Genomic DNA, 25,893 nt, shown 5'->3' with positions numbered 1-25,893 from the left:
TTCTTAAATTTTCTCTTGTTCTATGATAATAAATTACAGTACTCTTCTACCTTTTGAATTTAATTTATTAGATTACATCCAAAAGAAAAACGAGGGAGAAAATAATGTATGTCAAAAAAGGAAAACAAGCCTGAGCATGCACATGTATAATAGTTAAACATATATTGTTTATCAATGTACAATAGTCAAATATGTATAGTTAATCAATGTACAATAGCTAAACATGTATAGTTAAACAATGTGATAAAAAAACATAGCAGGTCACATTATTTTGGCAAAATGTAGCCTCCTATGTTATAACATTTTAATTAATTAACAATTTTCCAATACAAAAGTAGAAAAATAAATCATTAAGATAAAATACAAAACAAGAGTTACAGCCCTTGACATAAGCATTTCTCTTTTATGAAAAAAAAATAACAACATTAAAATACAGTATAATATAGACTAACAACAATGTGACAAAATTATCTTTTTAATAAAGTAGGAAAACACTTAAATGAAGCTCAGGAGAGCTAAATAATGAACTAAAAGGTTAGTATGACATACTGTGCAAGCACATTATTATTATTACGACAATAGAAAACGAGAGATGTCAGTATGACAGAATGCTCGACCTTTCTCAATGCCCGATAGTAATACATACAAGAGCCAGGATAGTGCAAAATTTCAAAAAGGGCCATAATTCTGTCAAAATCAACATTAATGTTATTGACTTTGGACATTCATTTGCTGTTGTGCTAGTAAATAAGTGTGTGAAGTTTCAAACCATTCCTTTCAGTAGTTTTGGAGATTCCAACATCCATGCAAAATTACCAAAGTGTTGTGCTGATGCATGCCGGCCTTTAAAAAAAAAATCTCCCTATTCTTTGAAGAGTCAAGCTAAAAATGCATAGTAAAAATAATAATGCTTTAAACATACTTATTTTGGCTAGATAATGGATATATCACAGTTATCTATATAATTAATTCATATAAACAATTCATATAATCCTATTAGTCATATTTTACAAAATATTTTTAGCTATGCAGAAGCAATATTTGGCTGAAAGGGCTTTACTTTTGATTCAACACACTCCTCCCAATAATAGTGAATCATGGATTCCATCTAAAGAACTATCCCCGACGATAATTCAATATAATTTTCAATCCATTAAACTATCCCAATCATACCCCATCACAGATTTCCTCTAAATGAACTATATGATAATTTGGATTGCTTCTAAGAACTGTTTCCTACGATTAATTAATAGAATTTTCAATCCAATAAACTCTTCCAAATCACAATTCATCATGGTTTTCATCTAATGAACTTTCTAAATCAGTTGTAACGTCAATAATTTCACTTTCAATATCAACATTTGTCACATCTTCTGTCAATGGATCGTCTGTTTTCTTTTTTAATTTTGTCAAAATTTCTAATGAACGATGAGCATGTAACCTAGAAACTTCAACAAAATTTGGATCGTGAGTAAACCACATGGCTATGGCACATCTCTGCCCCTTCACTACAGCTTTTACACCGTGATAATCACCAGCGTTGAAGGCCACAAATCTTCCACATTGAGGTTTCACCGATATCTGAAAATAACAAATTATTTACATCCCACTCGTCAAATGAAATTGTCGTTTTTTTAATAAAGAACAGTCTACTGTTTTAGGGATTTCATAGGGAACAAGGTAATTATTTAATTGGCAAAAGATAAGCAAATGGGACCAACATATGTAAAATGGGAACAAAATATGTCACACAGGAACACCATATGTAAATCTGTAACAAGGTATGGAACACAGGAACACCATATGTAAAACTGGAACAAGGTATGGAACACAGGAACACCATATGTAAAACTGTAACAAGGTATGGAACACAGGAACACCATATGTAAAACTGGAACAAGGTATGGAACACAGGAACACCATATGTAAAACTGGAACAAGGTATGGAACACAGGAACACCATATGTAAAACTGGAACAAGGTATGGAACACAGGAACACCATATGTAAAACTGTAACAAGGTATGGAACACAGGAACACCATATGTAAAACTGTAACAAGGTATGGAACACAGGAACACCATATGTAAAACTGGAACAAGGTATGGAACACAGGAACACCATATGTAAAACTGGAACAAGGTATGGAACACAGGAACACCATATGTAAAACTGGAACAAGGTATGGAACACAGGAACACCATATGTAAAACTGTAACAAGGTATGGGACACAGGAACACCATATGTAAAACTGGAACAAGTTATGGGACACAGGAACACCATATGTAAAACTGTAACAAGGTATGGGACACAGGAACACAATATGTAAAACTGGAACAAGGTATGGAACACAGGAACTGTATATATTAAATGTAAAAAAGATAAATGGGAACCAGATATGTAAAATGGAAACAAACAATGTCCCTTCAATTCAAGCAAAATGCTTTTGTTTTTTGTTTGCAACAAAGAACCAAGTTAAAGGGGAATTATATCTTAATGTATAAATTATTTAAATAACAAGTATTGCCAATAATCTTAATACAGACGTTGTCAAATTCAAATCACTTCCTCTAGCTGAAAAGTTTTAGTTTCATATTATGCCACGTCCGAAAATTGGAAATAATCCATTTGAAGATTACGCTCAACAATAAAGCTGAAACGTTACAATAATCTAAATTGTGCTACAGTAACTGAAAACCTAGCTGCAAATATGTGAGTCATATAAGGAAAATGATTTTTTCCCTAGAATTATCATCATTTTCCCTAGAATTATCATCATTTTCCCTAGAATTCTCATCAATTTTTCCTAGAATTATCATCATTTTTCCTAGAATTATCATCAATTATCATTTTTTCCTAGAATTATCATCAATTTTCCCTAGAATTATCATTATTTTTCCTAGAATTATCATCAATATTTCCTAGAATTATCATCATTTTTCCCCCGAGAAGTATCATTATATTTTCCCCAAGAATTATCATCATTTATATCTAGCTACTCTATGGTATAGCTCACCTGCTCAGATTTGTTTTTGTGAGCAAAGAAGAATTGTCCCCCTTCAAAGTTGTCATTCAGATATAGAACTCCACTGCAATGAAAGAAACATAATGATTGGAAATTAACATTCCAAAATAATTACTGGTTATAAACAAGCTTTCAATTTATTTATCCCCCCAGTCTGCTGACCCTGGCATACTCTACCCCTGGGAGCAGTGAAGACCAAGACCAGCAGCCCTTAACTTGCTGTCTGATCATGGTCTGTCCTATTACTTATTCTGTAATAAGTAAGAAATTTCCTAAAAATTGTGAATGGTTTAAAGATGGACAAGTCCATTTATCATATTTAGTGTCGTAAAGGATTAAAATATCTCATTTTGTTTTAAATAAGCACAGCTCTAGATCCATCCATGCGTATTTTCAGTTGTAAAAATGGCTAGTGCATTGTGGTGAAGTAATGCAAGCTTTACAACTACTTTGTTTATTTTGGAAAATCTCAGATAGTGTTAGAATTAAGGAGGGTAGTGCATTGTTGTAAATAGGAGTGCACTTCAAACCTTTGATTATTTAATGGAAAATTTCAGTGTAAGAATTACCTGTAATTTCTCTGTACATATGCAAAGGCATCAGGAATGCAGGAACCATCTGGCTGTATCATACCGTTGTCAAAATGCACTGGGTGACTCAGATCAGCCTCCCTGTCATCAGTGTCACCTAGAAGATTGATTTCAAAGAACAATATTAATAACAGATTAATCTGATAATATGCTGATAAATTTTGTGAAATTGACTGCATTTAGCAAATCTGTTGTAAAAGAAAATAAAATATTTAAAGGTCCATTATGCCTAAAAATGCTTCTATTTTCATTCATAAAGACTTTGTTTTCTGGGTCCTGTAACTGTTTCCAAAAAGTTACTCATTTGCTTATTACCAGTTTACATCTATTGCTTTCTGGGAATAAGTACAGTTAAAGTGATTAAGTATTTTGTATGGAAATCAAACTATTTTTTTACATTATGCTACTGTTATGGCAAATACGGTCTGAAAAATTCAGCCGTAATTTCTTTAAGTAATAAGCATTTTATGCTCTAAATCCATCTAAAGCATTTTAAATAAAACTCGTGTTTTCCCTTTCTAAACAAGGAATTCTTTTATTCATTTCTTAGGCATAATGTGTCTTTAATAAAAAGTTTAACATTACTCTGAAGATAAAAAGAAACTCCTAAATTCAAGCATTTTTACCAATGTTCAATATTATGAAAATACTTAAATAGGACAAAGTGCATAATACAAATTTAGCACATTAAGGGTTATGCTTAAATTTCAAGACTAGAAAGTAAGATGGTCTGTTTCAAATTTCAGGTAATTTTTGGTTTCATTACATTCAAAGACTGTTTTTTAAGTTTTGTGGCGGCATATGATGCATTTACAGACAGTTATTTGGGCCTCAAGCCACCTCTTTCTGACAACTCTGACAGTTGATTGATTTCATCATCCATCAAGAGATTTAATATTTACCGTCAACAACGGTCCTGCAGTTTGAGGTGCGTATAATCAAAGTACAGCGATTCTGTCAAGTTCAGGTATTTTCTACAAGTGGTCTCGAATGTTCACTAGCATCAAGAAATAAATGTGACGTCTCTGGTGACACTGTTCTCTCTAAAACCAACTGAAATATCAGGAATTTAGTCGTATACATTCTTAAAGAGAAAATATTTTATATGATAATGGCTTAATTCAATACCTTGTAAAATGAAAATTGAAGCTTATCAATATTGTACAATTCTTATTTTAACACTATAAAAATATTTATTAAATACTATAAAATCATCTTTATTCATGGGACACCAATTTCGTGGTTTTCATGGATAGGTCAATCGAGAAATTTAAGATCCAACAAAGTTTTATTTTATCTGCTTTAAGATTATTTTACATTACATTATTTATATTTTACCTTTTATAAGAAAACTAGACTGCCAACAAACTTAGGAGAACACTACAAATTTTTATGTCCACGGAATTAAGTACTCAGTCTAGTGAAATTATGAGAAATATTTAACAGCAAACCAAACAAAGATAAAGGATATTTAAACTTGGCAGGTTTTATTTGTTTTATTCCGTACAAAGAAATCTATGTTAAAATTCTATTTATAACACAATGGTTTCTTTATGGCACCCAGCAGTAAATTAAAAATTCATAAAATGTTAAAATATCTGTCCGGTCTTCTTGTAAATTTGAAGGTAAATTAAAAAAAAATTGTGCTAACGTTTTAAGATAACCAATTCAAAATTTACTATATAGCTACTTACAGCAAAATCAAGCAAAATTCAGACATTTGACTTTGTATGTCAAGGTCATTTATGAATAAAAGTCAAGGCTAATTTAGTGTTCCAGAAGATCTTGTTGCTTAAGTATGAAGACAATTCACCAAGAAATAAAAAGGTATGATCGTTGTTTAAATATCTGGACAACAACGGTAAAATGCAAAGCAACTGCTACTGGTACCGGAATGCCGACATGACCATGACAAAAACTCCTTTTTTCAAATAAAGATTAATGAATAAAGTTTATATACATTAATATAAATTTTCTCATTAAAATACCGAAAATTTTCACAAAGGCAATGCAGTCATTATTTAGGCGTTTTTTTTTTTTTCTAGTAGACATCTTTCAAATTTTTTAATCAATATTCATACCAATGTTAGCATAATGACAGTTGTGTTAATAATTATTATTTTATTTATTTTTATGAAAGGACTAAAAAATATTTATCTTTTTTTTAAAATTCATTAAAAAGTGTGAAGCAATACAACAAAATAAAAATAAACAGTAACATTATTTTGTGTTTTTAATATGTTTTATTTTCATCGTATCAAAATATGAAGTATATGTAGTATCCAATGAAAACAGTAGACCAGAAATGACCCGAAAAAAGTAGTTCCGTCAAGTTCAAAATGTTTATTGATGAGGAGTCTGATAAAGCTAAGGGTGACCGATAAAGCTAGGTTTATCAGTCATGCACTTTATCAACACAAATCAATGTAATGACATGATAAAATATTCATACCAATGTTACCATTATGAAAACTATGTCAGTTGTGTAAACAATAAGTATGCTTTCTTAATTTATTGAGTCTTCCATAATATAAGATTGCCATCTCTGAAAAACAATTTTAATATATCAAAAATTTTACCAATGAAAACATACTAAACTCCACTCAAAACGATATTCAAGGGACCATTAAACTTTATGCTGTTATATCCAAGAGGCAACCAATTTGAAAACAAGAGTCAGGATTGTGGCAACATCATTTTATACGGCATATCCACTTAAGTGATATCTTTTTAAGAGACGTTTACTTAACAGTTATTCATCTCTGTAAGCATGATTGAACATGCAATAGTCTATAGATAATTTTGAATCATATGTTGACTAAATAATTTCTGTATTGGTTAAATAGGTAGAACTTTATATTTTTATTGATTTCGTTATATTGAATAATTATATTTTGCTTTTAACAGGGGAAATAACTAGAAATAAATTTTACGACAGGAAGAGGAAGTCAGTTATTTCCCCTTTATATTTTCATTCAAAACCAAAAGAGGAAGTAAAAACAGTAAAATTTCCAACAAACAATCTTGTCAAACAGAAAGTTATTACAATTTCTTGATTATTTTCATTAAACAGTATCTTATCCAACTTTCAAAGTAAGTTTAAGATTTATCTTTAAACACATAATTTTACATTAAAACCAGTATATTTTATAGAAGAATATACATCAATTTAGTCTAATAATTTCATTTATATGATCTTTTAAGAGGGGAAATAATCAAATTTTTAATTTAATAACAGGAAGAGGAAGTCAGTTATTTCCCCTTCATATTTTTAGTCAAAACCAAAAGAGGAAGTAAAATTAGTAAAATTTCCAACTAACAATCTTGTCAAACAGAAAGTTAATACAATTTCTTGATTTTTTTCATTCAACAGTATCTAATCCAATTTTCAAAGTAAGTTTAAGATTGATCATTAAACACATAATTTCACATTAAGATCAGTTTATTTTATAGAAGAATATATATCAACTAAGTCTTATAATTTCATTTATAATTTCTTTTAAGAGGGGAAATAATCAAATTAAATTTTATATCAGGAAGAGGAAGTCAGTTATTTCCCCTTCATATTTTAGTCAACCAAAAGAGGAAGTAAAATAGAAAAATTTCCAGCTAACAATCTTGTCAAACTGAAAGTTAATACCAATTCCTTATCATTTTCACTAAATAATATCCAATCCAACTTTCAAGGTAAGTTAAAAATATCTTTAAACACATATTTTCACATTAAAATAAGTACATTGTTACAGATAAATATGCATCATTTAAGTCTAAAAGTTTCATTTATAATTTCTTTAATCAAATATAAGTTTACAGTAGAAATAGGAAGTGAATTATTTTCCCTTTATATTTTCATTCAAAAGCAAAGGAGGAAGTAAAAAAGGGGAAAATAATCCAATTTTTTATCTTGTCAACAGAAAGTTAATACATTTTCTTGATTATTTTCACTAAATAATATCCATTCCAACTTTCAAAGTAAGTTTAAAATTTATCTTTAAATACATAATTACATTTAAAAATAAATACATTTTTATATAAGAAATTATTGGATGAAATATTATTAAATTAGCCAATGTTTAATTGAATTATCTTCCAATTCAAGTTACAATCTTAATATGATGTAAATTTCAAAAACATTTAACACTGAAAATTGATCCAATTTATTACTATACATCATGTTTATTGATGTATCAGAGCATTAAATAATTATCATCAACATTTCTGAAATGCAAAAAGCTTACACTATTTTAAGTGACATAATTCATAAAGCATTAAAAAGTGAGTAATTTATCTAATTTTTTATGTTTATTAACAAAAATAGAGGCAAATGTTACTTTTTATGAAGTTATACTAGTAAAGTTGTAAGTCAAAACACGGTGGAAGAAAAAAACACCATATCAGAAACTTTTAGTTTACAATTTGCCACGATTAAATTTAATCAATAAATATTCAAAAAACTGAACCTAATAATAAAACTTGAGCTAATTATACATTGATATCAAAATTTTCACATAATAAAGATAGGAAAATAACAAAACAATTACATGTAGACAATAATTAAGAGACATAAATAATCTATACAATATTATTTATTAACTGATATCTACATCAACTTATATAAATTGTCATAATATTAAAAACGGTTATCCTGTACTGTACTGTTCTGTTCTAGGACATAAAGGACAAATAAGTTACAAGTAGTAGAAGTATGTGACAAAATAAACTATGATGGATGACTAAAACAATTTTCTCTTCAAATATATTACAGAATGTTTCAAGAACATGACTACAGAAAACACCTATCATTGATGTTATCACAGGTTTTAGATGACATTTGTGTCAATGAAAGAGGAGTGATGATAAGGAGACTACCTAACATACTGTCAGAAATTATTGGTAATATGATGTACAGGTTAACTTATCGAAATATAACTGAATATCGTCTAGGGAGTCAGAGTGAAGGTACAACTACTATAGGGCTGCATTCAGACTTAGATATACTATTCTGTCATAATGATTACAATATAATACAAGACTTGTCAGAGTGGGAACATGGTAAGCTTAACTACCTCATGATAAAGGATGAGAACACCACCCCTGGTTATTGTTTCTTACAACTGCTCCGACCTGATGTACCTCTTCCTGATACTGTCATTCCTGATGAACATCATATAACTGATAGAAGTGGACGAATTTTGTTGAAAAACACAAAATATAATGGTTTACTTCCGAATGCTGTAGATCACGGACCATCACTTGCTATACAAGAACAACCTGGAAGAGCTGCCACCGACTATGTGACAGCTTATCTTTGTAAATCATGGCCTCAATCAACATCAGCTTGGTTAGAAAGACAAGGTATTGGTAGATGGCCAACACAATCCATGAAAAGACTCGCAGCCAGTACTAGCTGTTTTGTTGTTGCAACTGGAAGTAAGGTCAGTGTATATCCAGAACTGGAATGGAGATTTTCCACAATCCTGGCAGAATTGTGCTTGATGTCAGATCTAAATATAACACAAATAAGGTGCTATGTATTATTGAAAATGATTCTGAAATCCTTCCTTAATCCTCAAGCAGAAATTAATATAACAAGTTTCATGTGTAAAACAGTTCTATTACATTGTATAGAAAACACAGAGCAAAGTATATGGACAAATAACAATTTATTTACATGTTTAATATACTGCTTATTGGAATTACATAGTTGTTTACAGAATGAAAGTTGTTCACATTTCATTATCCAAGAAAACAATTTAATGGCAGGGCAATTTACAGCTGAAAAAAAACATGACCTTTCAAAAAATATAACTGAATTGATACAAAGTGATGGAAATTGGTTACTTAAAATAGATATAGATGATCTTGGTCAAAGACTGCAGGTTAAACTGAACATGGTACCACATGGAGACTACAATTTTCCGTCTTCACTTGGAATATATGCACATTTAAAAACCAATGCATATATAAACATTGCAATTCAAGCAAATGATTGTAATAAGCTTGTTTTAAACCAGTTACACAAAAGAAACATTATGACAATGAAACAAACTGTTAGTAATGTAATGTCCTTTAGAGATTATGGGAATAAATTTGACCATGCTGCATTCAAGATTCTAGCACCTTCTATTTTTACCACATATGGATTAATACAAGCATCATTAAGTATTGGTGAAAATAATCAAGTGTCACCTAAAGCATTGGTTTGGCTATATGATGGTTTGTTCTCAGATAGCTCATCTGGCAGACTTAAATTGGCTTCAGTGTTCTACAGTACAGGTGACATGGAGAAAGCTGAAATAATTCTGAGACACACTGAACAACAATATTGCTCTTATCCTGTTACTTCTATATGTGACTGCTTGAATAAGCCTTCACCACAAACAGTAACAGCAGAATTCAAGAGGATTTGTTTAGAGCAAAGTGAGGACTGTATCAAACATATCATAGCATTTTGTGTCACATTCTTACAGGAAGAGATCAACTGTGTTCCTCGTGAACTACAATATGAAATGTTCAGATCTACACAAGATGACATGATACACAGAGATAAAATAAATGACTGTTGGATGGACTTGGGTGTAGTTGATTCTCTACCTTTCCTATACTTCCTACAATACAAGATCTACAGGCATCAACAAAGACATCAAGATCAACGACAAGCACTTGGTAAACTTATAAGAACCATAGAAATTGATGAAAACCTTACACATAGAGAAACAGCTCTAAACATTTTAGGGCAATGTATGGAACAAGAAAACAAACCTCAACAAGCATTAAATTGCTACCTGCTTTCTCTTCAACAAAGGGCAAGAAATAACGCAGCAAAAATCCATATATGTAAGCTCCTTTCTGGGGTATTGTCTGGCCGATAAAAATTTGGTCAAAGGTATTTAGACTTGAACATTTCTATTGATCAAAATCATAATTCTTTTGTTTTGTGTATCAAATATATGTGTTTATATAATTTTGTTTGTTACATTGTATTTACACATAATATTATATAATTTAGGGTCAAGGCTTTACGAACATCTTTAACAAATGACCACTGCTCATCAAAATTATTTTTGTCTTTGGTGCCAAGATTGATCCATCTGCCTTTAAGCCACAAATAGAAGCTTTTCCTGTAGTACAGACCACAGACATTCCTTAAAGAGACATAAAGCTCATTTCGATGTAAAGTTGAGTTAAAATTAGTGATACAATTAATTCAAAGGAAATTTACTATCAGAATGATGACTGACAAATAAATGATAGTGAAAAATGCTAATGATACAATAAATCAAGGGCCACCGCGGAAAAGGGGCAATTAAAGATTTTTCTTAATTCATTTTTATTTTAATAGTGTTAATCTAGTGTGTTTAATCACACTTGCTGTTTTGTCCAAGCATAAATCATTTTCATTATTAAATAAAAACGTTAAAAAAAACTTTATTAAAATTCAATCATCTGACCTTGATGGTCAAGGTTGTTTGAAGAACAAGGTCATATCTAAATCATTCAACATGTCCGTTTGGTCACAAGTTATGTTTTTTCCACGTACAAATCAAATCCGTACAAAAATAATGACCATATTACAAAAACTCAATAATTTAACCTTGATGTGCAAGCTCATTCATGAGTGAAAGTCAATTTTGAGTTTAATTAATATACATATTCATAAATAACAAAAACATAGCAAATAACCGGACAAAATCAAGTCGAAAGAATTTCATTTATTTGCATTGATGGTCAAAGTCAATTAAAGTTCAAGGTCATATCTAAATTATTTTCAAATGTTTGTTTGGTAGCAAGCATGTTCTGTACATTGACATTGCTCTAGGTCAGTTCAACCTTTTAAAAGGTTTTGTATAAAAGTTAGTTTTGTCCAAGTATGAAAATAATCCATTAATTAATTGACCAGACGCCAAACAGCTTATTTAAAAGAGAACACAATGATATATTTATAGATATATTATTTTAAAGGAAAGGTTATTGAAAAAATGCGTTTCTTCCAGTCTTATAAGCTGTGTTAATCGCCGTAATAATGATCATTTTAAAGGAAAGTTCTATGTTGGAGAATGCAGTTACTAGAAAAACAAATCTTGTAATACTTGTAGAAAGGTTTATCTTTCAAAATTTTACACGGACTAGAAGACAAAGACTTTGGAATACTGTGAATTTTTGTTCACATTTGTAGTACATGTAACTATAATACACTGATCAGAATATGATTACACCGTCAATATCTAGTACAAGATCTTTCTATTTTTTGGTTAAATTTTTGAAAAAACCTTTGAAATTTTTGTGAATACAATTATTTTATATGAAATTTAAAAAAAATGCCGTTATTTCATTATTTTAAGTCATACAGTTTTTTGCATAATTTTGTTACCATGGCAACCAAAAATACACCTTTTTGTAATCAGTGCATTAAAGAATATTTGTTTTGCGTTGGATTTATAGTTTATATGCTAACATGTTAAAGCTATGTGCTTTAAAGTGGACTAACTTAAGTAATGATAATCGCCTTAATCATGGAAAAGTTACTGAAATTCTGAGAATTTAATCCTTACGTTTTATTTATTATCAATAACACTTTAGGGGGAAAATGAAAAATCTTTTTTTTCTTCTTTATCTAAAAAGTCTTAAATATTGTTGTCTTTTAATATAATATAGCATTAATTTGGTGATGTATTGATCATATTAAGTGCAAAATGTTGCATTCGGTCAAGATATTACATATATTACACCAAGATGAATGATAACTTTATATTTTGTTTATTTTATTGTGTATTTTATTGTGAATAACTATGGAATTATTTCTAGTTTATATACCAATAAAAGTTTAAAATGTTATTTATTTTGTTGTTATGGTGATGTCATACGAATTTGAATATTTCATGTAATATCAAGTATTTTTAAAAAATAATTGTTGCCAGCTATTCAGCAGATGTTGTTCTACCACAAACAAGTCATAACACATTTTCGCCCGGACATCACATTTGGGCCAAAAATCGCTGAGCTTGTCACATATATGTTCCTTATAGAAGTCATCATCCCCTTATACAGGGAGATCCTAAAATTTGCATGTAAAATGCAGAATGATATAAACTAGTGTGTATTAAGTGCATGAAAGTACCTGTATTTGAGATATTCAAGACTTGTATTAATTACTTATTCCAATTTCAACTAGGTTTTGTTACTAAAGAAATTGCGTTAAGGTCTTCGAAATGTCTTAATATAAACTTACTGGATTACAATTAGATAAAAATAACTTTGATTTTGTTTGCGCCTGACAAAACCTTTATTTCTTCTCAGGTTGCACAGAGAAACATTGAATCCTTAAATAAACCAATGGCAATAATAAAGTTTAACAAAATCTTAATTTTGTATTTTTTTTTCTGGTTTTTACTCACTGATTATTTTACCGGTCACAGATTTGTCCTTTTAATTATATTTTTAGATAACAAAATCGTTATTTCAATAGGTAACATCCGGAAAACACATTAAACGACCATTTCAATCCAGCATAATTCGTTTTAAATATAAAATGTGTTTATATTTTATTGCACTCACAGAGAAAAGAAAGTTACGATCAGCTTAACTATGATATTGAGATAAAAACAATAATAAAGCATTTAGAAAAATAACGAACTTATAGCCACTAAAAGCAAATTCAATCCAAATTTATGACATTTGACATTGAAGGTCAAGGTCATTTATAGTATATGAAGGCCAAGTTTAGTGTGGTCTACCTGATGATATTGTCCCTAGTGTTGTTGCGGCCAGGTTGGAAGACAATACACCAAAGAGTCAAAATGTTATGATAAACATTAAAGGTTGTGGCGGGAACTGGATCCCCAACCTGACTGTATCAATACCTCTATTTTTCTTCCTCGAAAAAAAGTCAAACTAAAACTCATGAAATGGCCATAACTCAATATTCCTGTACAGTGAATGAAGGATGAAATAGCACCAGTGATATTTGGGAAGCCCGGACATGTTTTTGACAAACAGACAGATGACAAAAACACGTCCCTACTCTTTTTTACCACTTGAACATCAGCACATGGACAAAAAATTTCTGTGGGTCACGCCAGTAATTGATTATTTTTGCAAAAACGAAAATATAAAATTGAACCAATTATAAAATAATATTAACTTATTTTGACTTTACTCTTGGAGTTGGATGGGAAAAATGTCATTAAAGAAATTGTTGATAATGTTTAATGAAACATGCTTTATTAGACAGACATCAGACTATCCAAAATGCTGAGCTTTACAACAACATAAACCAGTGCTAAAATATAGTCACAAACTTGCATTTTATACATTTGTTATCAGTTGTGTTAGTTAAATCTATTTAATGGAAATTTTAAGACAAAGTATAAATATTATAAGAATTATTTTCCAGTTCAAAAGTTACGTATCACATAATCATATATTTACATATTCAAAATTAAGCATGCATAAAAAAGCAAAATGAAATAAGAGTAAATGATAAAAATTAAAAGCTTAATACATGTAGTCAAGTTTCCTTTAACAAATCAACACATAGCAAGACAAAAAATAAAATAGCTCAAAAATACCTTTTCATTCTTTGATTTCAAACAAATCAATTTCATGCTACATTTGACTTTATGTTCTGTCATAGCGTAGTACATTGGAACAAATGTTGACGAGTAAATCTTGATATCAGCTGCTCCATATTTCTGTTCTGCCTCCTCTGTAAAATATACTACATGCTTGTAATATGTGTATGGAGTTCTATCATTTGGGATGGCAACAAATACTAAAATCAAAACTCGAGACTTGATCATTTTTCATATGATCTCCAATGATCTTCTAAGTTGTACGCTGTCTGCATGCTACTTTCGATTTCATTATATTGTACTACATTTTAATAAATGCATTAAGGTCTAATTACTACCTTTAATCAACATTCATAATAGTAATCCGGCCCTTTACAGTTTCAAAACAGTTACCTTAAACAAGTTTCGACACAACTTTTCCTTATTAACAGGATGAAATGGCAAATAAAAAAGACTGAATGTCACAAACAATGCTTCATTTTTGTATAGAAAATCTAACTAGAACTATCACTAAATGTGATTAATACCCCCACAAGACTGCTTCTGAAATGAGGATGTTACTAGTAACAGAATACCTTGTAAAATAATCAAAATATAGAGTTATGGTTGTGGGTAATTAAAGATAGTTGTGGTTCTTATATGTTGCATTTCTTTTCAATGTGGTTGGCCATTGATGAAGTTTAATTGAATTACTCTGTAATAAGTCCAGAAAGACAAAGAAAAGGAACAAAGGGCAATAACTCTATAAATACTGAAGATAGAGTTATAGTTGTTGTGCACTGCACTTTCTCTTATTGTGCTTGACCATTGTATGAAGTTGTTTTGAATTCCAACCAGTACGTTTTAAGTTATGCTCCTGACAAGGAAAAGTATCAAAGGGCAGTAACTCTGTATTTTGTCCAATGGAGTTATTGCTCTTGTGCACTGCACTTCCTTTTAATTTCCTTGACAATTGTATGAAGTTGTATTGAATTCCAAACAGTAGTTTTCAAGTTATGCCCCGGACAAGGAAAAGTAACAAAGGGCAATAACTCTGTAATTAGTCAAGATGGAGTTATGGTTCTTGTGCACTGCACTTTCTCTCAATGTGCTTGACCATAGTATGAAGTTATATTATTTCCAACCATTAGTCTTCAAGTTATGGTCCGGACAAAAAAGGCAACGGAAAAGTAACAAAGGGCAATAACTCTGTAATTACTTTAGATAGAGTTATGGTTCTTGTGCACTGCACTTTCTCTTATTGTTTTTGACAATTGTATGAAGTTGTTTTGAATTCCAACGAGTTGTTTTCAAGTTATGCCCCGGACAAGGAAAAGTAACAAAGGGCAATAACTCTTTAATAAGTCAAGATAGAGTTATGGTTCTTATGCACTGCACTTCCTCTCAATGTGCTTGACCATTGTATGTAGTTATATTGAATTCAAACTATTATGATTCAAGTTATGGTCCGGACAAAAAAAAAGCAATGGAAAAGCAACAAAGGGCAATAACTCTGTAATTACTTTAGATAGAGTTATGGTTTTATGCACTGCACTTCCCCTTATTGTGTTTGACAATTGTGCGAAGTTGTTTTGAATTCCAACCAGAAGTTTTCAAGTTATGCCCCCGACAAGGAAAAGTCCGACCAGTAGTTTTCAAGTTATGCCCCGGACAAGGAAAAGTAACAAAGGGCAATAACTCTGTAATTAGTCAAGATAGAGTTATGGTTCTTATGCACTGCACTTCCTCTCAATGTGCTTGACCATTGTATGTAGTTATATTGAATTCCGACCATTAGTCTTCAAGTTATGCTCCGGACAAAAAAAAGCAATGGAAAAGCAACAAAGTGCAATAACTCTGTAATTACTTTAGATAGAGTTATGGTTCTTGTGCACTGCACTTTCCCTTATTGTGTTTGACAATTGTGCGAAGTTGTTTTGAATTCCAACCAGAAGTTTTCAAGTTATGCCCCGGACAAGGAAAAGTCCAACCAGTAGTTTTCAAGTTATGCCCCAGACAAGGAAAAGTAACAAAGGGTAATAACTCTGTAATTAGTCAAGATAGAGTTATGGTTCTTGTGCACTGCACTTCCTCTCAATGTGCTTGACCATAGTATGTAGTTATATTGCATTCCAACCATTAGTCTTCAAGTTATGGTCCGGACAAAACAAAAGCAATGGAAAAGCAACAAAGGGCAATAACTCTGTAATTACTTTAGATAGAGTTATGGTTCTTGTGCACTGCACTTCCCCTTATTGTGTTTGACAATCGTATGAAATTGTTTTGAATTCCAACCAGTAGTTTTCAAGCTATGCCCCGGACAAGGAAAAGTAACAAAGGGCAATAACTCTGTAATTTGTCAAGATAGAGTTATGGTTCTTTTGCACTGCACTTCCTCTCAATGTGCTTGACCATTGTATGTAGTTATATTGAATTCCAAACATTCAGTCTTCAAGTTATGCTCCGGACAAGGAAAATGCAACGGACGCGTCTGGACCGACCGACCGACCACCGGGTGACTCCTATATACCCCCAAAACTTCGTTTTTTTGGGGTATAATAAATATGAAACATAAAAGTGAATACTAAAAAAATCAAAATGGAAACAAGCAGAGGTGAAAAAGTAGACAAACAGTATAATTTCATGTTGTTTGTGTGTTCTTGTTTTTATGTTGATTTTAACACATTATTTTGTGATCAAATCTCAGGGATCGATCCTCAATTCAGGCTTTCTTGAATAATTTACCAATAAATAACCATTTCCCCTTAGTGACTGACTACTAAATCACTGTGCGTGAAGAATTAACAAATAGATTGATTAGATTCAATGTCCAAACAAATTGAAAAATATTACTTCCCCGAAAAGATCCAACGAGCTATCCAATAAAATACAAATCTGATGTTCTCCCTATTCTGCTATTTTCTGCTACCTATTTAAGTAAGTGGGTTGACTGTTTTGCTATATTTTATTTCTTTTATTATCTCTTATTATCTGCTTTGGTAGTTTTTAGGTCACACCAACATTACAAAGACATCACTATGACTAAGTGCTACTTCAGGGTATATCTACAACAGCTAGGTAGACATACAGATATCTCAATGTGTTTTATTTCAATCATTAGCGGGCTCTAGTTAAGTATAAGCAAAAATCTTTCATATAGTATCTGGATTGTCTCAGACATAAAAGAATGTCTTGTGCAATAACTTACAGCAGTGATGAACAAGTAGTTTGTTACATTAAAAACCTTTTTACCACAGTGGATGCAAAGTGACTGATATAAACCATATCTCACAGATGAAAACCAGTATTTCAGTAATAAACATTAAATGACATTTTCTACAAACCATTTTTGAAGTTTTAACGTATACAGTATGTAAATCTTTCTAATTTTACTCTTAGCCCGTGGCAAATGTATTTACCCCTGATACCAGCGCAGACAAAAATCAACCGGCACATCCGCTCATGTTCTACAACGTTTGCTTTTCTATCAGTATTTGTTTTAAGATAATTATTTAGAATCCAATCAAGTTATTTTTGAAATACAATCATGTATATTACACTCATAAAATTCAGAGGTTCATTTACAGTATGCTTTTGTATCTTACTTTTTGTGACATTCGTATATAAATATAAAAAAATAAAACCACCGTAGAGCAACATCCTTCGAGAGACAAATATTTTGGTTGTCAGGCAGAGGCGCTGCTAAACAGAGGTTGTAAGACTCCGCACTCGACTATTATCAGTGCTTGACAAAAAGAAAAGGTGTATAATTTCCAATTGTTCAGCTAGTAATTTTTTTTAATTTTTTGTGGATTTATAGAATTCAAACTGAAAAGGTTACACATTACATATGATTTTTCTATGATCCATGCTTATTGTCAGCTAATTCCAAACTAGTTACCTATAAAACAAGGTTAAAATCATTGAATAAAGAGTTACAGTTATTGTGTACTTGTGTGAAGAGTAGCAATTCCTGAACACTATTCCTCGAGTTGTAACTTCAAATGGAATAATGTTATAAACCCAGTCATTGTGACAGGCACACAGACAATGATGCTGGATAGACAACATCAGACTTACACCCCTTTGTTAACACAAGGAGAAGTAAAAACATACAAGTTAGCATTTTAGTACATGTTTTATTAGCAAAAATACACAAACGTTAATATGCATTTGCACAAGCATTTTCCCCAAATTTATGACATCTCTTGACTTTAAGATGAACACAAAACATACTGACCAAAAATCACATACTTTCAATGTACAGTAAAATCTGTACTTAAAAGCCATAATTAAATATAGAACACCTTGTAAAAAAGCCATCCTAATTAATATTGATATTTTTTTTAATAAAATGACAGCAGCCGTGTATATAAAACTTTAAAATACTGCACGTTTGTAACGTTGCTTTTCATTGGATAACCGTGACGTTTATATAGTTTTATATACACGGCTGCTGTCGATTCATGAAGAAATCTTACTTTTTACTCTAAAAATGATGCTTGCTGTATTATAAATTCGTTATAAAGATTGTTGACAGGTTATATGGCCGTATATAAACGGCTGTTTGCAATATATTTACAAATAGCCGTTTATATAGGACCATATAACCTATCAACGATCTTTATAACTAATAATATAAATGCCACGAAAAGCGACTTTACAAAGATGCAGTATTAAAATTTTTTCTATGTTAAAAGGCCATATGTGTATGTTATTTGGCAATTTATTTCTTAGGGTACATTCTAACAAGAAATAGAGGGTGAAATCAGAGAACCTATGAAAACCCTATCAGATAAGAGAGACATATCATTTTATATGTATGACATATATAAATACATATATGAATATACATGAATATATTATATATAACTACATAGTTTCAGAACAAACTTTACAAAGGAATGTATGAAAAACCCTTTCCAAGTTAATTCTGATAAAAAAACAAACATGCAAAATACATGTGTACAACAAAAAATGCTAAAATGTACATGCTTGAATTACAAAGTAAAAGCTAAAACACAAATCTTTGGCACAAAATATAAAATGGCACAAACTATTCACAATGTAAAATTATATCTAAACATAATACCGAGAATAAAATGTCAACATTCTTGTTTGTAAATATTATTATTTCAAACATTCATACTGTATTTACTAATTTTTTAGCTGGATATGTCATAAAAATAATGCCTTTACCACATTATTTGCTGGTCTGTTTTGTTTGGCTTTATCGCACACCAACATAATTAAGGTCATATGCGGCGAAACAGGAAATATGATTTTAGCTTAAGTTGAATGTTACAAACTTAAAGCAACATCATGGGTCAAAAACACATTACCTTCTGAAACTAAGAGATGTACAGACTCCCGTAATTTGAATCCATTAAGTCGCCTCTTACGGTGACAAAGGGTTAAACTGTGGCTGCATTTCCGACTTTAAAACGGTGAAAAGATTTGGGATTCAAGTAATAATTTAAATGTTATGTGCCATTAATGACTGATTTTGCAGTTTTTATCACCATATTTCTACTATGAAATTATGCAGTTTCCATATTTTAACTTCTTTTTGGTAATTTATGTGGATTGTGAAAATACCATTTGCAATGTGTACTTTACTTTCTTTGTTCATTTTACAAAATTTTACTTAAAAAAACATTTTCAAAATACTCGTGTTCATGAAAATAAGCATAATATGCTTTAATGTGCAACTCTTCTTTTATAATTGCATACAAAAATATGATGACAAGAGAAAAGAAAAACTTTAACAGTGGTAAAAAACATGGACAATGAATACACACATGAGATTCCTTAAAATGTATAAAATGATTGCTGAAACATAACTATCAACATAAAAAACTAATATCAGCATGAAAACCTATCAGCTAGCATTATAATAATAATAATAAAGACTTTATTTAAAGAGGCAACATAGTTGGGCAGGCCCAGTCTTCCCTATGAGCCTCTATCAATTATACAATGTACATAATATAAACATTTACAAACAAAAGGTATGATAAACAACAACAAAATTACAAATACAATGTAGCTAAGAAACATGTAAAAAGAAAATCTAGGGAAAAAACATTATATAAGAATATAAACATTGCAATTCGGAAAAACATTATCATTTTATAATGCAACTTGAACCAGAGAACCACCATTTAAGATAATTATTTTTGAACGACTGTAAATTTGTGGAATTTCTGATATCTAAGGGAAGAGAATTCCAAAGTTTTGACCCCGAATATGATAAAGATTTTCTGCAGAACTCAAGTCTAGGTTTTGGGATTTGAAGTTGTTTTTGTTGATATGATCTTAATTGTGTATTTTCTGTATAAGTAAAAAGATTTTGCATATAATCAGGGAGAAGATTGTTAAGGGACTTGTACACTAAAATAGCTTTTTTATAATTTACTCTTTCAGAAAATTTCATCCAGTTTAATTCAGAAAATAAATCATCAAGGGGTGCATCAAAATCTTTGTCCAATATTAGCATTAAATATTATCAGCGTAAAACCAATTTCAGCATTAAAACCTATTAAGTATAAGCATAAAGAAAAACATATCAGCATAAAATCATTATCTGTATGAAAACCTATTACCATGAAAAATATCTCAGCATAAAACCAATATCGGCATGAAAACATAGTAGCATAAAAATAATTCAGCAAAAATTCAATAAAACATATCACCATCATACAATTATGATAGCATATAACCATAGATACATATTATCAAAATTTTATTATTCTACGATCATAAAATACAGTACTCTTCTACGTTTTGATTTTTTAGATAAATTATTCAAAAGACAAATTGAAGAGAAAATAAACTGAGTATATCAAACAATACAAACAAACCTTAGCATGTAATGAATAACAGTTAAATATGTATAGTTAATCAATGTACAATAGCTAAACATGTATAGTTAAACCATGAGAGAAAAAAACATAATAAGTGACATTATTTTGGCAAAATGTAGCAACAAAGCTATGACTCATAAATTATAATATTTCAATTCAATAAAAAATGTCCAGTAGAAAAATATATCATTATGATAAAATACAAAAAAGAGTTACAGCCCTTGACATAAACAGTTCTTTTATGAAAAAAAAAACAACAACATTGAAACATAGTATAATAACTTAGAAGCTAACAACAAAGTAGCCAACTTGTCTTTTTAATGAAGTGAGAAAACTAATAAGTGAAGTTACGGTGAGCTAAATTATGAAAATAAAAAAAAAGTAAGCATGACATACTGTGCAAGCACATTATCATTTTTACGACAATATAATAGAAAACGAGAGCTGTCAGTACGACAGAATGCTCGACTATTCTCAGTGCCTGATACTAGTAGTAAAACAAGAGCCTGGGTAGCGTTAAATTTCAAAAAGGGCAATAACTCTGTCTAAATCAACGTTAATGTTATGGACTTTGGCCATTGACCTGTCATTGTGCTATCAAATAAGTGAGTGAAGTTTCAAACCATTCCTTTCAGTAGTTTTGGAGATTCCAACATCCATGCAGAAACCCTTAACCAAAATGTTATGCTAAAGCATGTCGGCCAGTGCAATAATCCTCCTTATTCTTCTAAATGTCAAGCTAAACATGCATAGTAAAAATAATAATACTTTAAGAATAGTTATTTTGGCTGGATAAATGGATATATCACAGTTTTCTATACAATTAATTCATATAAACAATTCATATAAACATATTAGTCATATTTTACAAAATATTTTTAGCTATTCAGAAGCAGTATTTGGCTGAAATGGCTTTACTTTTGATTCAATAAACTCCTCCCAATAATAGTGAATCATGGATTCCATCTAAAGAACTATCCCCGACGATAATTCAATATAATTTTCAATCCAATAAACTATCCCAATCATACCCCATCACAGATTTCCTCCAAATGAACTATATGATAATTTGGGTTGCTTCTAAGAACTGTTTCCTACGATTAATTAATAGAATTTTCAATCCAATAAACTCTTCCAAATCACAATTCATCATGGTTTTCATCTAATGAACTTCTAAATCAGTTGTAACGTCAATAATTTCACTTTCAATATCAACATTTGTTACATCTTCTGTCAATGCATCGTCTGTTTTCTTTTTTAACTTTGTCAAAATTTCTAACGAACGATGAGCATGTAACCTAGAAACTTCAACAAAATTTGGATCGTGAGTAAACCACATAGCTATGGCACATCGCTGCCCCTTCACTACAGCTTTTACACCATGATAATCACCATCATTGAAGGCCACAAACCGTTCGCACTGAGGTTTCACTGAAATCTGAAAATAACAAATCATTTACATCCCACTAATCAAATGAAATTGTCCATTTTTAGCTCACCTGAGCATATGCTCAGGGTAAGCTATTAGGATCACTCTTCGTCCGTCGTTTGTCGTCCGTCGTCCGTCGTACGTCGTCCGTTGTCCGTTCACACTTTTCAAACGATATCTCCTCTGAAACCATAAGGCAGATCATAATGAAACTTCACAGGGATGTTCCTTGTGTGAAGCCTTAACATAATTGTTCAAAGAATTCCATTCCATGCAGAACTCTGGTTGCCATGCCAACCAAAAGAAAAAACTTTAAACATCTTCTTCTATAAAATCCAAAGAGCTAGAGCTTAGATATTTGGCATGAAACATCTTCTAATGAGTGTCTACCAAGATTGTTCAAATAAAAGCCCTGGGGTCAAAATTGGCCCCGCCCCAGGGGGTCATTGATTTTCCCTATATGCATATAGTAAAAACTTAAAAAAATCTTCTTCTAAAAAACCCAAAGAGCTAGAGCTTAGATAATTGGCATGAAACATGTTCTAATGGATGTCTACCAAGTTTGTTCAAATAAAATCCCTGGGGTCAAAATTTGCCCAACCCCAGGGGGTCATTTATTTTCCCTATATGCATTTGGTAAAAACTTAAAAAAAATCTCTAAAAGAACCCAAAGAGCTAGACCTAAGATATTAAGCATGAAACATCTTCTAATCAGTGTCTACCAAGTTTGTTCAAATAAAAGCCCTGGGGTCAAAATTGGCCCCGCCCCAGGGGGTCATTGATTTTCCCTATATGCATATAGTAAAAACTTAAAAAAAAATCTTTTAAAGAACCCAAAGAGCTATAGCTAAGATATTTAGCATGAAACATGTTCTAATGGGTGTCTACCAAGATAGTGCAAATAAAAAGCCCTGAGGTCAAAATTGACCAAGCCCCGGGGGTCATTGATTTTCCCTATATACATGTAGTAAAAACTTCAGAATAAATTGAAAAGTTTTAAGACGCCCGTGGATCGAACCAGCAATCCCATTTATACAAATATAATGTTCTCCCTATTTAGCTAAACGAGCAGGCTATTTTCTTTATTATTATTTGTTTTGGTGGTTTAAGGTCTCAACAACATTGCAAAGGTGGTATATAAATAAGTGCGCTATTATAGAGCATTTCTGTACCAGGAAGTCATTCACCAGTTCCTCAATATGTTTTATTTCAATCATTAGAGGGCTCCATCTAAGTATAAGCAAAGATCTTCCATATAGGTAATCTGGGTTCTGTCTAAGGCAAATAAAAGAAGTTTTGTGCCATGACTTTACGCAAGCGATGAAAAATTTGTTTATAAATTTTAAAACCCTTTTTAACCCACTGTGGATTGCAAATGACTGATATAAACCATAATCTAAAGATAAAACTAGTTATTTAAACTGATAAGCATTTCAATGACATTTTCAAACCTCTTATTATAGTTCTAACGTATACAGTTTGTAAATATGTCTAATCTAACTTATAAGTCTACCAGTGGCAACTGCATTTACTTATGCTACCAGTGCAGACCTGAAGATCAACCATCACATCCTATCATATTCTGAAATGTTTGCTTTTCTGTCAGAATTTATTTCAAAATTTAGAATAAACCAAAATTTTTTTTTGAAATTCAATCATGGATATTATACTCAAGCACGTTTTAAACATGTTTATGGATTTAAGCATGCCTTACAGCCAATGGGTTACTATTTATAGCTATTTTCACAATATGTTACTATTTTAAGCTATTCGGACAATATGTTACTATTTATAGCTATTCAAACAATTTGTTACTATTTATAGATGGGACGTCCGTGGCCGAGTGGTTGAGGTCGTAGACTTCAAACCACTTGCTCCTTACCGCTGTGGGTTCGAATCCCGACAGGGACTTTGGATTCTTTCATGTGAGGAAGCTATCCAGCAAGCTTACGGAACGTCGGTGGTTCCACTCAGGTGACCGTTCGTGCCTGAAAAATACACAGAAGGGCACCTGGCCCCGTGTTCACAAAGTAAAGGCCACGATCAGGATCAAGTGATCCTGATGTTATATTAATTGTTTTATGTAGCTAAAAACAATCGTGTTTTACTAGAATTAAATGGTAAATATTCAAAGGTAAAACATGCTTATTTGTAAAGAAACCAAACCATTTTGGGATAAAATAAACAAATATCAAAACAGGTACAAAAATATTCGGATCAAAATAAGGATCAGTTTTAGGATCAGGATCAATATTTGGATCAACTGTAAAATACCTGTATCTTGCAAAAGTAACAATAAATTTATTCTAAATTTCATTAACTTGCTATTGCAAGTCCAGTTTTATCAAATTAAGATTAGATATTTAATATATGTGGATAAACAATGAAGAATATTGGAGTTTTTAAATTTGATCCGGATCTTGATCCTTAATTCTTTGTGAACACGGGGCCTGAGGTCTTCCTCCGCCAGTATTTTAGCTGAAAAGTCCCGATATGACCTATTCTATGTCGATGTGACGTAAAACCAAATCAAAAATATTATAGATTTGCAGTTACCAAAAATATGCAATATGCTGCGTGAGGACTTAAATAGGTCGTTCTATTTTTTGCATTTACATAAAAAAGAAGGTGGGTGGGGTAATACAGATCAGTACAAACCTGAACACTTACTTATATTGAGCCCTTCTAAGCTTTCTGATTTGGTAAAAGGGGAGACAAATTTACTGGTGGACTGGTTGTCATGGTAGCCGTCTCTCTTGGTTACACCTTTCTGCATAAGCGATAAGGAAGTAAAGAAAAGAAGGTAAAGAAATGAGAGCCCATAATAACTAAATAATCTACAAAGTATATCTACAATATAGTTTTTTTGATATTATAGTATTCAACATAAAAAATATCAACTAGGAGCTAAAAAGAGATAAAGAATTAGATTGAATTCAATAACAGAATATTAAGTAATACACGGCAGACTGAAACAAGAAACTCACAATTCTAAATGTACATGGGATGCCACTTTTCATTCTAAATGCCAAAATTTCATCTTAAGCATTTTGATTTTAAAAGATGACAATTAAGAAAATACTTTTTTTGTTTTGTTTTTTTTTTTTTGCAGAAAAAAATGGCAACTCACATCCACTCAACAGAATAAATTAATTATAGTAAAACAAGACCTTCAATTTAGAATACATAAACTAAGAAACAAAGCTTAAATCTTATAAAATGTTGAGGCAAAAAACGCTTTCAGCTTTTGCACACCCCAGCCAAAAACAATGAGCTACAATTTTTTCAACCCAAAATATAAGTTCTGCTTGTTAAATTAGTCCAGAATTTTAAAAAATTGGGCCATGAAAGTTCTTCTCTTTAAATGTTTGCATTTTATTAATATCTAAATATTCCTTCATGTAAATTGTTTTTTTTCCTTTGTTTTCAAATC

At 30.9% G+C, this 25,893-nt stretch overlaps 1 protein-coding gene across 2 annotated transcripts in view; it reads right to left on the bottom strand.

The window, feature by feature from the left end:
• Positions 1-25,893, bottom strand: part of LOC132735786 (prolyl 3-hydroxylase 1-like) — an 81,902-nt gene continuing 56,009 nt past the window's right edge. Inside the window, exons 18-20 of one of the 2 annotated variants that reach the window (XM_060722776.1) lie at positions 3,595-3,712; positions 3,017-3,089; positions 1-1,581 (exon numbers count right to left, since the gene is read on the bottom strand). In XM_060722776.1, the coding sequence (XP_060578759.1) occupies positions 1,282-1,581; positions 3,017-3,089; positions 3,595-3,712 (491 nt within the window). In that variant the 3' untranslated portion in view covers positions 1-1,281. The remainder of the gene's footprint in view (positions 1,582-3,016; positions 3,090-3,594; positions 3,713-25,893) is intronic. The other variant, XM_060722775.1, reaches the window with a different exon arrangement.

This window comes from Ruditapes philippinarum, unplaced genomic scaffold, assembly GCF_026571515.1.
Source record: "Ruditapes philippinarum isolate M1 unplaced genomic scaffold, ASM2657151v2 ctg839_1_1_1_1, whole genome shotgun sequence".
Classification (NCBI taxonomy): Eukaryota; Metazoa; Mollusca; class Bivalvia; order Venerida; family Veneridae; genus Ruditapes; species Ruditapes philippinarum.
The sequence above is the reverse complement of the archived record's forward strand: the minus strand, read 5'-3'. Positions and strand labels throughout refer to the sequence as shown.